Source organism: Notolabrus celidotus, chromosome 10 (assembly GCF_009762535.1).
Source record: "Notolabrus celidotus isolate fNotCel1 chromosome 10, fNotCel1.pri, whole genome shotgun sequence".
NCBI classification, from domain to species: domain Eukaryota; kingdom Metazoa; phylum Chordata; class Actinopteri; order Labriformes; family Labridae; genus Notolabrus; species Notolabrus celidotus.
The window spans coordinates 3,401,498-3,417,021 of NC_048281.1; the positions used below are offsets into that span (position 1 = coordinate 3,401,498).

General features: G+C 40.2%; 1 protein-coding gene across 1 annotated transcript in view; it reads right to left on the bottom strand.

Moving 5' to 3' along the window:
• The window catches only part of pth2ra (parathyroid hormone 2 receptor a), a 401,963-nt gene that overhangs the window by 23,610 nt on the left and 362,829 nt on the right, over positions 1-15,524 (bottom strand). Inside the window, exon 11 of the mRNA XM_034693914.1 lies at positions 970-1,108. Coding sequence (XP_034549805.1) covers positions 970-1,108 — 139 coding nt within the window. The remainder of the gene's footprint in view (positions 1-969; positions 1,109-15,524) is intronic.

The window sequence follows — 15,524 nt, forward strand, 5'->3', positions numbered from 1 at the left end:
TAAAACAACAAGAAACACAGAATCTGTGACCAATCCTTCAGAAAAGGTCCTGCTGCCTTCTGGCAGAGGTCGGTTTTACTCCCCACGTCTGCAGATTTGAAGATCTAGTGGATGATTTTTATTTGTCATGGATAAGTGCTAGCGCTAATTGGCATAGCCACATAGCTACATGTTCGTAGCTGTAGCTGTAGCTGTAGCTGTAGCTGTAGCTGTGTACCAAGACACACGTCGACATACTGACAAAGAAAACAACAAGAAACACTAAATCTGTGACCAATCCTTCAGAAAGGTCCTGCTGCCTTTCTGGCAGAGGTCGGTTTTACTCCCCACGTCTGCAGATTTGAAGATCTAGTGGATGATTTTTATTTATCATGGATAAGTGCTAGCGCTAGTTAGCATAGCCACATAGCTACATGTTCGTAGCTGTGTACCAAGACACACGTCTACATACTGATAAATAAAACAACAAGAAACACTAAATCTATGACCAATCCTTCAGAAAGGTCCTGCTACAGGCGCCTCTCCGTCAGGATCAGATTCAGAGGGTTGAAGTAACGCGATCTCTGAGCAGCCGTGTATATTCAGCCAACATGTAAACATTAGATCAACATGCTGGAGAGCCGAGGCACAGCCACTTCCTGAGGGGGCGTGGTCAGAGGGAAAACAGAGTGTTCTGAGGAGGGCTGAAGAAGAGGACTTTTCAGGCATGCCAAAATCTGATTTCAAAGTGTTTTTTTGAGCATAAACTTTAAAGACATGTTTTGGGGACCTCTTAGACCAATATATATTGATGAAAAAAGCGTGATATGTCCCCTTTAAGTTTTTGACTTTAGAGTGATTGCATCACCTTGATATGACAGCTAAAAGAAAAAAACATTCCCTGAAATACCTGAACTGTGAATGTATTCTAACATATCTTCATCAAACTTTAGGCTACATGGCCGACTGAAAGAAGAGCTCAGAAAGTACCTGGAAGGAGTTGAAGAACAGTTCACAGTACATGCGAACTTCCCAGCTCAAGCCCTGTAATGAATGAGGCATCCCGACAAAGACGATGTAGTGGATGCCGAACACCAGGACTAAGACAAGAGTGGACTTCGCCAGTTTCCTGTTGAGACACAAAAATACACGTGCAAAGGTGAAAGGTCAATTGGTGCAGTGGGGCTCAGTCCCACCCTCTTCCGGCAGAAAAAATAGATGGTTTAATTGTGGCTGATGAAGTTAGAAGTAAATATCAGTTCATTGATCCCTATTGTAAAAGCCCTCAGTGTCTGCTAGTATCTTTATTCTGCAAATTAAACAATATATACATTTCTAGGTCACACAGGAGGTAACAGAATACCAAACGGTGATCTCCATTAGGCTCAAGAGTTTGCACCCAAGTGTGGAGAAGCGTGAGGAGCAGCTCCTCCTTGCCAGAGGCCATGGTTCTCTAGCTATGGATTGCTCCTTCCGGTTGAAGGTGAGGAGCTCAGAAACTGAGGGGACCTCATTTAGAGGTGTACCGGGCAAGTCCATCAGGGATGAGACCTGATGGACTTGGGTTACACCAGGAGCTCGCTGGAGGGATAACATATCCTACCTGCCATCGGGATTCTCCAAGAGGAGTTGGAGAACCTTGCTGGGAAGGGGACAGCTAACTTGCTAAGCCTGCTGCTACAGCCACCTGACCTGATGTGAGCATAAACATTCATGGATGGATTGACGTTTCTGAAGTATTTGGTTTTAAAAATTGATGGCACATATTTGATGTATGGACATAAATATGATAACCACAAAGACAGATTAAAGATTGACAATATTAAAAGCCCCTGTACTGTCAGTTGAAGGTATTCTGATAAACCAAGGTACCAGTTTAGGGGCAGCTGTGGCTCAGTGGTAGAGTTGGTTGTCGATCGGAAGGTTGTGGGTTCAATCCCAGCTACCACACTCACATGCAGAAGCATCCTTTGACAAGACACAAAACCCCATGTTGCTTCCAACGACATAGTCAGCTTGAGTGTGCATAGCTAATACTGATGGTCTCTTAGCATCCTCTGCCATCATTGTAGGAGTGTGGTGAGAATGTAGAGTTGTGTAAAAGAACTCTGAGTGGTTGGAAAGACAAGAAAAGCTCTGTATAAGTCTATTTATCATTTACCATTACCAGTGCAAATGATCCCAACTCTAATGTGGAGTGGTTCACCTGGAAGAGATGACAAACTGATAGCCCCCTGAGGAATGGCCCTTTTCTTCCATGTGAATTATTAGAGGTGTTCAAACACAGGCTTTTTACAAAAGCTGGTGTAATTGAGCATGAATGAAGAGATTAAATGCTTCTAAAATTACAGAGCAAACAGACAGGAGCAAAAGCATAAAAAACACTAGTTGAGAATAAAATGCATGCTCAGTCAAATTATCACTTGCAACAAACTGTGCAGAGGATACAAAGTCATGATGAGTCAGAGGGCAGTTTGAAGCCAGGGACTTAGTGATGCACTAGTGAACTAAGGGGTGATGAAAAATCCTTTGGGAGGCACCAAGATACTCAGAAAGTTTCCAAGGGGACATCAAGCATGATTTCAAAACGACCCTGCTTTTAGATTGTGTGTCAGGGTCTTTAAGGAGCATCTTTCTCTTTAATAAGTTGAAGTATAGTTCTTCTTGTCCAAGTGGATTCAATACTAGGGTACTAAATACTACAATTAATACTAGGGATGTAAATTCTAAATATTTTCTGTGATCGATTTTTGGAAATGTTAACGATCAATTATAGATTTATCAATTAAAGGAAAATCGACTTTTTAATGATTCTCTACCTGAAATATGTGTCCCTGGCATGTCTATAAACCCCCTGAGAATGAAAAAAATCCATTCTGCCCCTGTTCTGATTTCTCCACCTTTCTGTAAATGTGTGTGAAACGAGCCGTTTCAGACTTCAGTGTTTTTCATACGTCACAACAATATCCGGTCTGTAATGGAGTCAGAGCTCGGAGCTTGTTCAGCCCATAGACTGTATAAAATACAACTCAACCCCTCCTCTGTTTTTCATTACCTGCACAAATGTGTGCTAACAAGGAGCTTAGGAGGGAGGCATGCTAGTTGTAGGCTGTCTTAATAAACACAAAGGTCAGTTTTACTCCCCACGTCTGCAGATTTGAAGATATAGTGGATGATTTTTATTTATCATGGATAAGTGCTAGCGCTAGTTAGCATAGCCACATAGCTACATGTCCTAGCTGTAGCTGTGTACCAAGACACACGTCTACATACTGATAAATAAAACAACAAGAAACACTAAATCTGTGACCAATCCTTCAGAAAGGTCCTGCTGCAGGCGCCTCTGTGTCAGGATCAGATTCTGGATCAAATTCAGAGGGTTGAAGTAGCGCAGTCTGTAAGCAGTGTGTCTATTCAGCCAACATGTAAACATTAAATTAACGTGCTTGAGAGCCGAGGGCACATCCACTTCCTGAGGGGGCGTGGTCAGAGAGAAAACAGAGTGTTCTGAGGAGGACTGAAGAAGAGGGATTTTCAGGCATGCCAAAATCTGATTTCAAAGTGTTTTTTTTAGCTTAACCTTTAAAGACATGTTTTGGGGACCTCTTAGACCAATATATATTGATGAAAAGAGCGTGATATGTCACCTTTAAAGAAAAGTATTATTCTTATGTCAAAAACAATGCCAAATATGTTTTTTCCCCCTGAATTATATTTTCCACAGCAACAAAATGCATATAACTGACGGTATAGAATACAGGTACATGTTTAACACTGATTATCAACGATCAGACTCATAAAAATATTCTCCATGGACATAGTCTTATAAAGTGAAGGCTCATAATACTAACAGAAAAGTTCTTCAGACTCACAGTGTCCAGTTTTCTGTCTACTCGTTCTTATTGAGAAAAATAATCATGTGTATTCGGTCAGGTGTCAGCAGGGAGCGCAACCAGGGTCAGAATCAGTCCAGCTGCAGAAAAGCCCAGATGGCTCTGATGTTGCTGGTCTGCAAACATAGCGTAATAGCAATTCCCACCAGTCTGTTGAGTTTGTATCTAAAGGTGAAAATGTCCTGTCTAAAGTTGTCAACTTTCGTGTCCGTGTTGTTGTTGGCAGCAGTTGCGTATTGATCCTCTTTGGAAAGCGCTCGTGGAGACCTGACGCACAGCCACAGCCGCCAGCTGAGCATCTCCGATGTGTGCAACACCTTTAACGGCTGATTCACATTGAAACATGCTTTAAACTTAAAACACCTCCCTGATAGCTGAATGTAATATGAGACCACATGATGTTTGTTCCACGTGACGACAAATTGAAAACAAAAATGTGTTTCGAGTAATTTCTTAACAATCAATTAATCGATAATAGATTAATTGTGTACATCCCTACTTTATACCCTTTTTCCTTTTTGCAGTTTGGGGGTTAGGAATACAATAACCCAGGACCTATTTTAAGACTAGTTTAATCATTACAAGAGTAATGGAGTCACTACAGTTAGGGGCCAGATGATGGAAAAACCACATGAAAGCACCTCTGTCAATGTTTTGAGCGTACACACCTCAAAATAGCAATCCTGCACAAAAGAACCTAGACAGACACGGACAGCCAAGAGAAGTCCACCATCAGCATGGCATGTGTGCTTTCATAAAGATTAATGATACCTGCTCCTACAGCTTTCCAGATCCGTCTCTCATGACACAAAAATAAACTTGCCTTGCCTTGCCACAGGTGGATTTTTTGTGCCTTTCCTGCAAAAACTGACATTTAATGCGGCTAAAGTCTGTGGTGCTCTTGTTTGTTTCAAAGAAGCAACTTATGTCACCAGTTATGAGTGAGACATGCATCCTCGTTATCTAACACAAGAAGGTACAATTCTTTTGCAACAAAACCAGCAGGCAGCTCTCTTTTTTTTTTTAAAGTTTTGTAAATCCTTCCTAATCCCAGAATTTGGCTGTGCAGAGCAACTTTGGCCTCTAGATAACAAGGGCATGTCAAGACTGGGTTTACCCTGCCGTACTGCTCCACAGAGCTTCCCAATAGGAACAGAGTCTTTGTCTCTAATGTCGTTCATCCACAACACATTTGAAAAAAAATCCCATCACAAGTATCATTAAAAAGTTTGCCCAGAGGAAGAACAGACATTTTCATCACAGAACTTTCAAATGCTGGCTGGATGTCATGTTGTAGGCTCGGTAGAAAACATCCTACTGCTGTACTCATGCATTTTGTACAAAATTACACTGGGGCTGTATTCCATGACGTTAACATCACATCATATGCCACCATGGACTTCAATTTCACTACTACGCCGATGATACCCAGCTCTACATCTCCACCAAAACCATCACTCCTGCCATCGTCTCCACCCTCACTAACTGTCTCACTGACCTCAAAAACTGGATGAGCAACAACCTTCCTCAAACTCAACTGCAATAAATCTGAACTCATTCTCATTGGCCCCAAATCCCACCTCCCCTCCACCCAGTACTTCTCACTAGGCATCGACAACCACACAGACACACCCTCCCCAGTAGTCTGTAACCTTGGCATCATCCTCGACCCCACCCTCTCCTTCACACCACACATCAGAAACGTTACCAAAACATCCTTTTTTCAACTCCACAACACTGCACGGCTCAGATCCTCTCTCTCCTCCTCTGCTGCAGAAACCCTCATACACGTCTTCATAACCTCCAGACTTGACTACTGCAACAGCATCCTACAGCCTTCCCTCCACTGATGACAAAAAAACTCCAATACGTCCAGAACTCAGCTGCCCGGTTACTCACCAACTCCCGCTCCAGAGCCCACATCACACCCATCCTTCAGCACCTCCACTGGCTCCCCATACAGGACCAAATCCACTTCAAGATCCTGCTCATCACCTTCCAAGCCCTCAATAACCTCACCCCTCATACCTGACCAACCTCCTCAAATGCCACTCCCCATCTCGCCGCCTCAGATCATCAGATGCCAACCTCCTGTCCCCTATAACCAAGTCCAAGCAACGCACCTTGGGGGACAGAACCTTTGCCATCACTACCCCGGCTCTCTGAAACTCTCGCCCTCCACACATCCGCAACTCTGACTCACTTCAATCATTTAAAAACCACCTCAAGACCTTCCTGTTCAAAAAAGCATACAACACATAACCTCTACTCTCACCCCACCTCTGTCTTTGTTCTGTTTTATTTACCTGTTTTATTTTCACTTTTATTTTAGGTTAAGCGACTTTTAGTACCAAGAAAAGTGCTATATAAATCCTATGAATTATTATTATTATTATTATTATTATTATTATTATTAGTAGTAGTAGTAGTAGTAGTAGTAGTAGTAGTAGTAGTAGTAGTAGTAGTAGTAGGGGTGAGCCCGACTAAGGATTTGCTTAGTCGAATCTGATTCATCAGATTTTGCCCATAGTCGATGAATAGTGGAATGTTTGTTGTTTTTCCTTATTGACCCAAAGTCTGCATGATGGTGACCGCATGACAATATTACACATAACCCTTTACAATTAAGAGACTCATAGCTTAAAGTAGATTTTTTAAATCTATATTGCAAAAACAACGAGGTGATGAAGGAGAGAAAACTCAAATAAGACCTCCATCCGTTAAACATGGAACAACGCTCCACTATAGAGAAAGGAATCAGGAGATATTTAAACAGTGTTCACACAGCAGAGAGCAGCACTGTGGAGGGTAGTTTGTCCAACTTAAGGCTAAACATTTGTATAATGTTCAAAATCAAACCTGAACCAGCTAAAGGGTTTTTAAATCTCTTAACAGAACCTTTTAAAACAGTCATTCATCACGTCTTTGTCCGCTTGAGTCTTTTCAAATTGTACGTGAGGAAAACCATCGTGTGTACGGGCAGAAGTGCGCTCCTTGCTTTGTTGACTGTAAATCCTGTCTTTGAGAATATCCTCTCTGATGGTGTGGAGGTGGATGGGATGCTGTGGATTGTTTTGAGGCTTCGGACAGCTTTGGGTATCCCTCCTCGTTCTTTTGGCCCCGTACAGTTTTTGTGTGGTCCGGTAATCCTTGATCTCACAGCCCTCTTCATGAAGCTGCTCCTCATCTTCATCACTAGTTTTTATAATCAACTGAATTTTTATTTCTGACATTTTGAGCTGCTATGAACGTAGAAAGATTTAAAGGCCAGCTGAGGTACGTCTGCTCCACAGCTCCCGCTAAATGGGAGAGTCCACCTTTAATTACCAGGGGAGATTTAATTACCACTTTAAGGAGATTTAACACTTCAAGAGCTGTTCTCAGAATTACATTAAATAAGTCTATATTTATATCAAAATAGGATTTATGAGACACTATTTTTACAGGAAACAGGAAAATAATGTAAAATTAGACATTGAGCACCCCCATGGTTTGAATGGAATGATCAACGTTTCATATGCAAATATTCCACTATGAGATTGGCAGTCGACTAAGACTTGTTAGAACGAATAGTCGAATATACGACTATTTGGGTCACCCCTAATTATTATTAATATTTAAGTCAAAACAGAGCCTTTCTGGGTCCCAGAGAGCATTCATTGAGATTGTGGCTTCACAAAACTCTGGAGTTGCCAAGACACCAGAATTTGTAACTTCAATACGTTATTAGTTAAATCGAATGATATTGATACAAGTTTGAACTCCTGGGATCTCAAATGCTTATATTTGTTATGCTTGATTCCCAATCTGCACATTGAGCTGGTGCAGAAATAGTCACTGAAACAGACAATTTTATGGCGTACTGTTCATAGAAATGACTTCATATTAACATAAAATGTTTCTTTAGACTTAACATTTATAATCCAGAAGAAAAAAACAACAACTTATATTTATATAGCACTTTACACACAACACGGTTGATCCAAAGTGCTTTAAAACAGACATGAGGAAATCAAAGGGAAGATGAAATAAAAACAACATAAACTGAGGAAGAGAGAGTGAGTTGTGCAGTGAGTATCTGAGCCAGTGTGGTTAGGGACAGTTAAAAGCTAATGAATAAAAGTGTGTTTTAAGAAGACTTTCAAAAGTCTCAACAGAGGGTTAGAATTGGACGGTGGGGGGAAGAGAATTCCACAGTTTAGGGGCACAGATAGTGAAGGCCCTGTCCCCATATCTCTTTGTCTTTGATGTTCAGACAGACAGGAAGTTTTGGTGTGATGATCTGAGTGCTCTGACAGAGTGATACGGAGACAGGAGTTCTGAGATGTAGGAGGGGGCCAAACCATGGAGTGCTTTATAAACAGAGAGAAGGATTTTTAAATGGATTCTGTAACTGACCGGAAGCCAGTGTAGGAAGGCAATGTGGTCTCTCTTTTTTGACCTTGTCAGAATCCTAGCTGCGTGATGCTGAAGTACAAGGAGTTACAGTAATCGATGCGTGATGATATGAAGGCGTGGATGACTTTTTTCAGGTCTAAAGTGCTTAAAGGGGACATATCACGCTTTTTTCATCAATATATATTGGTCTAAGAGGTCCCCAAAACATGTCTTTAAAGTTTATGCTCAAAAAAACACTTTGAAATCAGATTTTGGTCTGCCTGAAAAGTCCTCTTCTTCATTCCTCATCAGAACACTCTGTTTTCTCTCTGACCACGCCCCCTCAGGAAGTGGATGTGCCTCGGCTCTCCAGCACGTTGATCTAATGTTTAGATGTTGACTGAATATACACGGCTGCTCAGAGATCGCGTTACTTCAACCCTCTGAATCTGATCCTGACGGAGAGGTGCCTGTAGCAGGACCTTTCTGAAGGATTGGTCATAGATTTAGTGTTTCTTGTTGTTTTATTTATCAGTATGTAGACGTGTGTCTTGGTACACAGCTACGAACATGTAGCTATGTGGCTATGCTAACTAGCGCTAGCACTTATCCATGATAAATAAAAATCATCCACTAGATCTTCAAATCTGCAGACGTGGGGAGTAAAACTGACCTCTGCCAGAAAGGCAGCAGGACCTTTTATGAAGGATTGGTCACAGATTCTGTGTTTCTTGTTGTTTTATTTGTCAGTATGTCGACGTGTGTCTTGGTACACAGCTACAGCTACAGCTACAGCTAAGAACATGTAGCTATGTGGCTATGCCAATTAGCGCTAGCACTTATCCATGATAAATAAAAATCATCCACTAGATCTTCAAATCTGCAGACGTGGGGAGTAAAACCGACCTCTACCAGAAAGGCAGCGGGACCTTTTCTGAAGGATTGGTCACAGATTCTGTGTTTCTTGTTGTTTTATTTGTCAGTATGTCGACGTGTGTCTTGGCACACAGCTACAGCTACGACATGTAGCTATGTAGCTATGCTAACTAGCGCTAGCACTTATCCATGATAAATAAAAATCATCCACTAGATCTTCAAATCTGCAGACGTGGGGAGTAAAACCGACCTTTGTGTTTATTAAGACAGCCTACAACTACTATGCCTCCCTCCTAAGCTCCTTGTTAGCACACATGTGTGCAGGTAATGAAAAACGGAGGGGGGGTTCAGTATTATTTTATACAGTCTATGGGCTGAACAAGCTCCGAGCTCTGACTCCGTGACAGACCGGATATTGTTGTTACGTAACAAAAACACTGAAGTCTGAAACGGCTCGTTTCACACACATTTACAGAAAGGTGGAGAAATCAGAACAGGGGCAGAATGGATTTTTTTCATTCTCGGGGGGTTTGTAGACATGCCAGGGACACATATTTCAGGTAAAGAACCATTAAAAAGTCAATTTTGCATGATATGTCACCTTTAAGATTGAAGATGGTGCCGAGCTGCATGAAACTTATTTTTACTACCTGTTTGCCAAATTTTAATCCTGAATCAAATATGACTCCAATCTTTTTGCATGAGGTTTTATGGAGGGGGGCAGTGAGTCAAGATGAGGAGAAATACTAATCAATACTATTGATCAGATCGAATAGATCAGAAGTGTGTAGTGCTGTGTTTCTGCAGAGTGTGTTCTCTGACTCTAAATTCTAATTATCTCTCTCTAAAGTGGTCATTTCTTAGGCGCAGATCATTATTTTTAATTGTAATTTTTTATTTAATTTTTTTATTGTTTTGCAGCAAATTTTGTTATTTTATCATTAAATGCACATAAAATGTAGTGGTAATGACACGTTTGTCTCAGGGTTAATCATTAACTGTTGAAGCTGATTACTTTAGTGCCTTTTCATTGAAAAATGTCATGAGTGATAAACTCATTAAAGCATGAAAAAAACCTCATTAGTTTGACTCAGGGGACAAAATAATAATATTTAACAGCCAGCCCAAAGCATGTGTTCTTAAGATGTACTGCAGTGCCCTCTTTCATGTCTGTGCTCTGACTTTGAATAAAAAAACAAGTGAGTCATCGTTTTATAAAGATATTATGGGCTCTCACTTCAATAAAGAATTGGTAGATTTTAGAGGACGGTGAAAATGTGTTGTTGCATTAAAGTGAACTGTGATGTAAATCCTCTCGGTCTGTAAACAGGTATTTTGTGTTTAATCTAAAAAAGAGTGAAAGAACATGTCTTTTCTTACTGGAGACAGATTAGCAGCTTATAGTCTGCTGTGTACGAAGTTGATGACTTCAAATCTTTCAATACTGAGTATTTTTTGTGTTTGTTTCCAAGCTCACATTTCTCTCATTTCTTTATGAAGATCCTCTTTGCTCTGGAAACAGATGTTACATCTAAACATTTTAAGCCCATCCTAGAGGGATTTTTAATTGACTAGATCTTTCACTTTCATGAGCTTTGTGATAACTTCAAAGCAATATGGGAGCACATTGAACCATTTTTTGTCAGCTGATAAAGCATGAAGGCAAATTAATTTTCAATTGCTATTTAATAGAGCATGTAAAGGATTTTAACACTTAGAACTTCAGTCAGAACCCAGCCAGGAAATCCTCTCATCCAGATCAATAAGTAACAAAAGAGTTTTTTCTATTAAAAATAACTTATTCATCAAATCCCTTTTTTTTTGTAGAGACATTTGGTCGTGTGTCTTGAATGCACTTACACTTTTGGAAGTTGTGTGTGTCATTGTTGTCTGTCATGTTCCCTATTGTGTCATTCTGGTCTTGTTTCCTGTTTTATGTTAATCTGTCTCTCCCTCTTTTTCAGTTCCCGTCCTGTTTCCCTCCTGTGTGATCACCTGGCCCCTCCCTAATGTGTTTCACCTGTGTCTGGTTACCTGCACTCCCTGCCACTATATATTCTCTTTGTGTCCTCTCACTCGGTGCCAGATCAACTTACGTTCGTAGTGTTCCAGCAATTAGTCTTAGTATCAACTCCTGTGTATTGACCAGTTCCGATTCTTTGTTTTGACCCCTCTGCCTGCCGTTTCTGTACCTCTGCCTGATCCTCTGACACCTGGTGACGACCTTTTTCCGAAATAAAGACCACGATTTTTGCATAAACGACTACTGGTGCCGCGCTTGAGTCCTTCCCCTGTCTGTGTCGTGACAGTGTGCTGTTTTGTACGCCTTACTTTAGAGTAGTGTTTGGTCCCTGGATGTGAAATGTCCTCCAGTCCTTAATACCTACTTTCAACTGGTGAAAACAGCATTTAGGCAGTCTGCTCTGAACAAAAAGGATGCAGCACTGATTACAGACTCTAAAAATATCAAACCGCAGTCACAGACATCAGACTGTTTGCTGTGGCAGCGACGTCAAAACAGAGAAAGCAGATGGAAAAAGCAAGAGACTGTTCGGAAGACACCAGGAGCCGGATGGCTGCAGAGGTGACAAGATGCGCACTGAACGGTGCATGATATGGGCTGTGGCAGTATTTAAAGGCTGATTAATGGAGGAGAAATGCTTCCAGACTTCTTCAGAAATGGAGTCGGAACCTGAGTAATGTGCGGCAGTAATTTCAGTGTTCTTATTCAACTCGTTCACCATCATTGAAAGTATTCAGTTCATCAAACATGCGCTGCCATAGCTCAGTCAGCCCTCCTGAGATAAAAAGTGTTGAGGGCTTTATTTCCTATTTTTTATTAAAGGAGACCATCTGGATCACATCTAACAGCAGCCCGGAGCTTGCAATCAAATCAAAGTGGTGAAGAATCCTAAGGCCGCTTTTTTTTCAGTTTGTCTGCACACTGAATGAAATATCAATACTACCATGATGTTCAGCTGAGAACCACCGCTCACTGTGTTTGTGTAATTACTCATCATGGAAGGACAGGAAGTGCTTTCCAGCCGGCTGTTTCAAGCTCAACTCTGCTGGAAATCTAAGGACTCCTGTGCAGAGTCCAGGAAATGATTACAACAACAACAACAACTCAAGGCAAAGAAAAGTCACAGCAAGATGGTGACCGCCCTCTTACTGGAACCCAAATCTGTATGACGAACTTCAAAAAATACCTGGAGTAAATAATAATAATAATAATAATAATAATAATAATAATAATAATAACAATAACAATAACAATAATAATAATAATAATAATGTTAATGATAATGATAATGATAATAATAATAATAATAATAATAATAATAATAATAATAATAATAACAATGATAATAATAATAACAATAATAATAATAATAATAATAATAGCTTTATTTATATACCACCTTTAAAAGCAAATGTTTACAAAGTGCTTTGACAAACAGAGCGTGGTTCAGATAACAAAGTAAGCATTCAGATAGCGAGGAATTTTAACAATGCAAAACAAAATGCAACGCAAGAGGTTAAAAAGAATACACGTAAATTAAACAGAATGAAGTGATGTGACAATAGACCAGTAAATCCTTGTTTAAGAGGTTTTTCAAGGGTAAATAGATAATGTAAATAAAAAAATAAAAATGGATAAGTAAATAAAAGCATTAAAAGGACAATAAAGGAGGTTTTCAGAATAAGAGGACGACATCACATCGGGAAGATTACAAGAAGTGAAAAGGATAAATTAGGAACATTAACAAAATAGATGGAAATAATAGTAATAATAATAATAATAATAATAAATAATAATAAATTAAACAATGAATAATCAAATGAAATTTAAGACAATTCATTTTCATATATAAATATATAAAGAATCATTGACTCTAAATATTTGTTTCCAGTCACTGAACAGGAGTGCAGCCATTCTTTGCTAGCTTCGCAGGAAACATACAGAGGTGGGGACTTAAGTGTGCTCCATTCAGGTGTGACAATAATACCTTTACAGCTCACACGCATGTTTCCTATTATTTCCCAGCTGTCTTACTGATGACTTCCGGTTGTGTAAGAAGCTTGATTCTGATTGCTCTAAACCCCTTGACAGTGGTTATTAACTTTCACTAACATGATCAACACCAGAGACAAACTGATCACACGTCATGTCAAATCAATCCATGTGAAAGAGTTCAAACACATTTAGCTTCTGCTTGTTTACACCACAGACCGTAAGGTGAGGGGAAACTGTTAGCTTCCATTAGCATCAAAACAATGAGGTTAAAATGTTAGCTTCAGTTAGCATAATAAATCAGAAGGCTACAGACGTTTACATATTGGATCCTGTCCATCAATATGATGAAGGAGTGGAGCCGGAGAGAGAAACTTTGGGTTAGCTATCTCTACAAAGAAGTTTAAACCATGAGCGGTGGTGATGATAGCAGCAGGGTTCAAAGTTGTGACATTAGTTTCTTTTTAAAGGTGTGTGAACCACAGAGCTCAGAGAAGAAGGAGAGCTGAATGAGGACAGTTTCATGTTCAATCCACCGCAACAGGCAGAGAAGAATCCATCACCATGGAACCATCACTGACGAGGAATCACTGGGACTATTTTTAAAAACTGTAAACATAAATCATTTAAATCAATAAAATACAACGTGTAACAACGTGTTTGTATTTCAAGTTAGTAGCCAGGTAATAAGCGGGATTACCCGGCTACTCTGCTTCGTGTCGGTGTCTTGTCTCACCCTGTCAGGATTCTTTTTCCCATAAGAACCTGCTAACCATACTTTATCCCTTACTTAGCATGGTTTCAGTGTATTCAAATTGAAACATTGTTTATATAGTCCATCATGCTATTACATTAAAAAGCAGATACAATTCAAAACCCGAAAAGACACATTTAGGTCAATCTGGATAAAGCAGACCTGAAAAGAAAGCAGATCCTATTAGCATAGCGATGTCCACAGCCAACAATGCTATTAGATTAAGGGGAGGAGTAACCCTCTTTTTCACACCAAAAAGCCACATCAGAAACAATAACATGTAGCTGTATGAGAAGTGCAACTTTCTGCCAGAAACCTATTCACCTTTTCATCACTGTCTTGTAAAAGCAAAACCACTATAATGAAATGTTTAACTATGTTTATGTAGCAGTTTTAAAAAAAGGAGTACAAGTGCTTCACTACAAGCATGAAAACAAACAGTCCTCATCTACCTTTCCCCTAATTCACAGTCTACTTCTGGAGCCTAATTCTTGACAAACAGTCACACCAAACTGCACAAAATGGACTGCTGCATTAGACATTCAACAAACTGCTAGAGATAAAGGAAACTGCTTATCTAACTCACATGAAGTCAAGTGGTAATTAGTCTCAGAACCCATTGGCTATCATCTGCTGCAGCGTAGCCTGGTTTTCTGTGTTCAGTGTAGCCAGGATGTGAAAATAAAATACTCATCAAGACTGTATTTTCTTTGTGTGGCCGTTGTTCAAGGTTTGACTTTCAACTTAAGAAGCAAGGAAGCTGTAAGTGTTGAGCAACAATATATAAGAGCAGATAGTTAGCTGCACTTGCATGCAGAAATGTGTTCATCGTCTTCACTCATAGTCACACTGAGAATACTGAGAATAATGTGGTTGTATTTTGATGTAAAAACCTGGGATGTGGTGAATGGTAGTATTGGAGACCCATTCATGTTGTCTCTTTATAGTGATGGTGCACACGCTTAGGTGCTGATCCTGTGACTGTCATGATGCGGGAGCTGTCCATGGTGCTTTGGTGCATGACTCCTCCTCATTGTCTCACAGGCCGGGTTTCATTATTAGGCTATCAGTTTTAATAAAAAGAAGACAGACCTCAGCAACAGGACTACTGTAGTAGGCTGCTTTCTTACAGGCGTACAGATGGGTAGCCTATACATGCTTCAATCTATTTAGGTATCATTGAGCAAACTCCTCTCCCAGCCTCTTTCAATTCAGACTGTGTTTGCATTTATTTTCAATTCTTAACACAACCAGAGTCTCTCCTGTGCCATGGTGCTCCTCAGATAGATTCTTATAAATGTAAGTTTTGAGAAAGATCTAGCAATAATATCAGGTTGCATGGCTACATCAGGCTCACCTGATTATAAGGAGTGCTACACGAATACAGCGCCTGGCAACTCTGAAACAGAGCCATGCTGAGTTTTCCTTCATAGCAGACACTAATGCTTTTCCAAATGAGAGGAAGCACTGGAAAAAATGTGTTGCTATGGACTTTATGTAGCCTATGTAGAGAAATAACAAACAAACTGAAAGGTAAGCATGGGGCCTTGTGGACTGCAGGCCCCCCAACCCTATAGGGGCTGTTCGGTATACTTTACAGACCAGAATGTGTCCACATCTTCTGGCATCT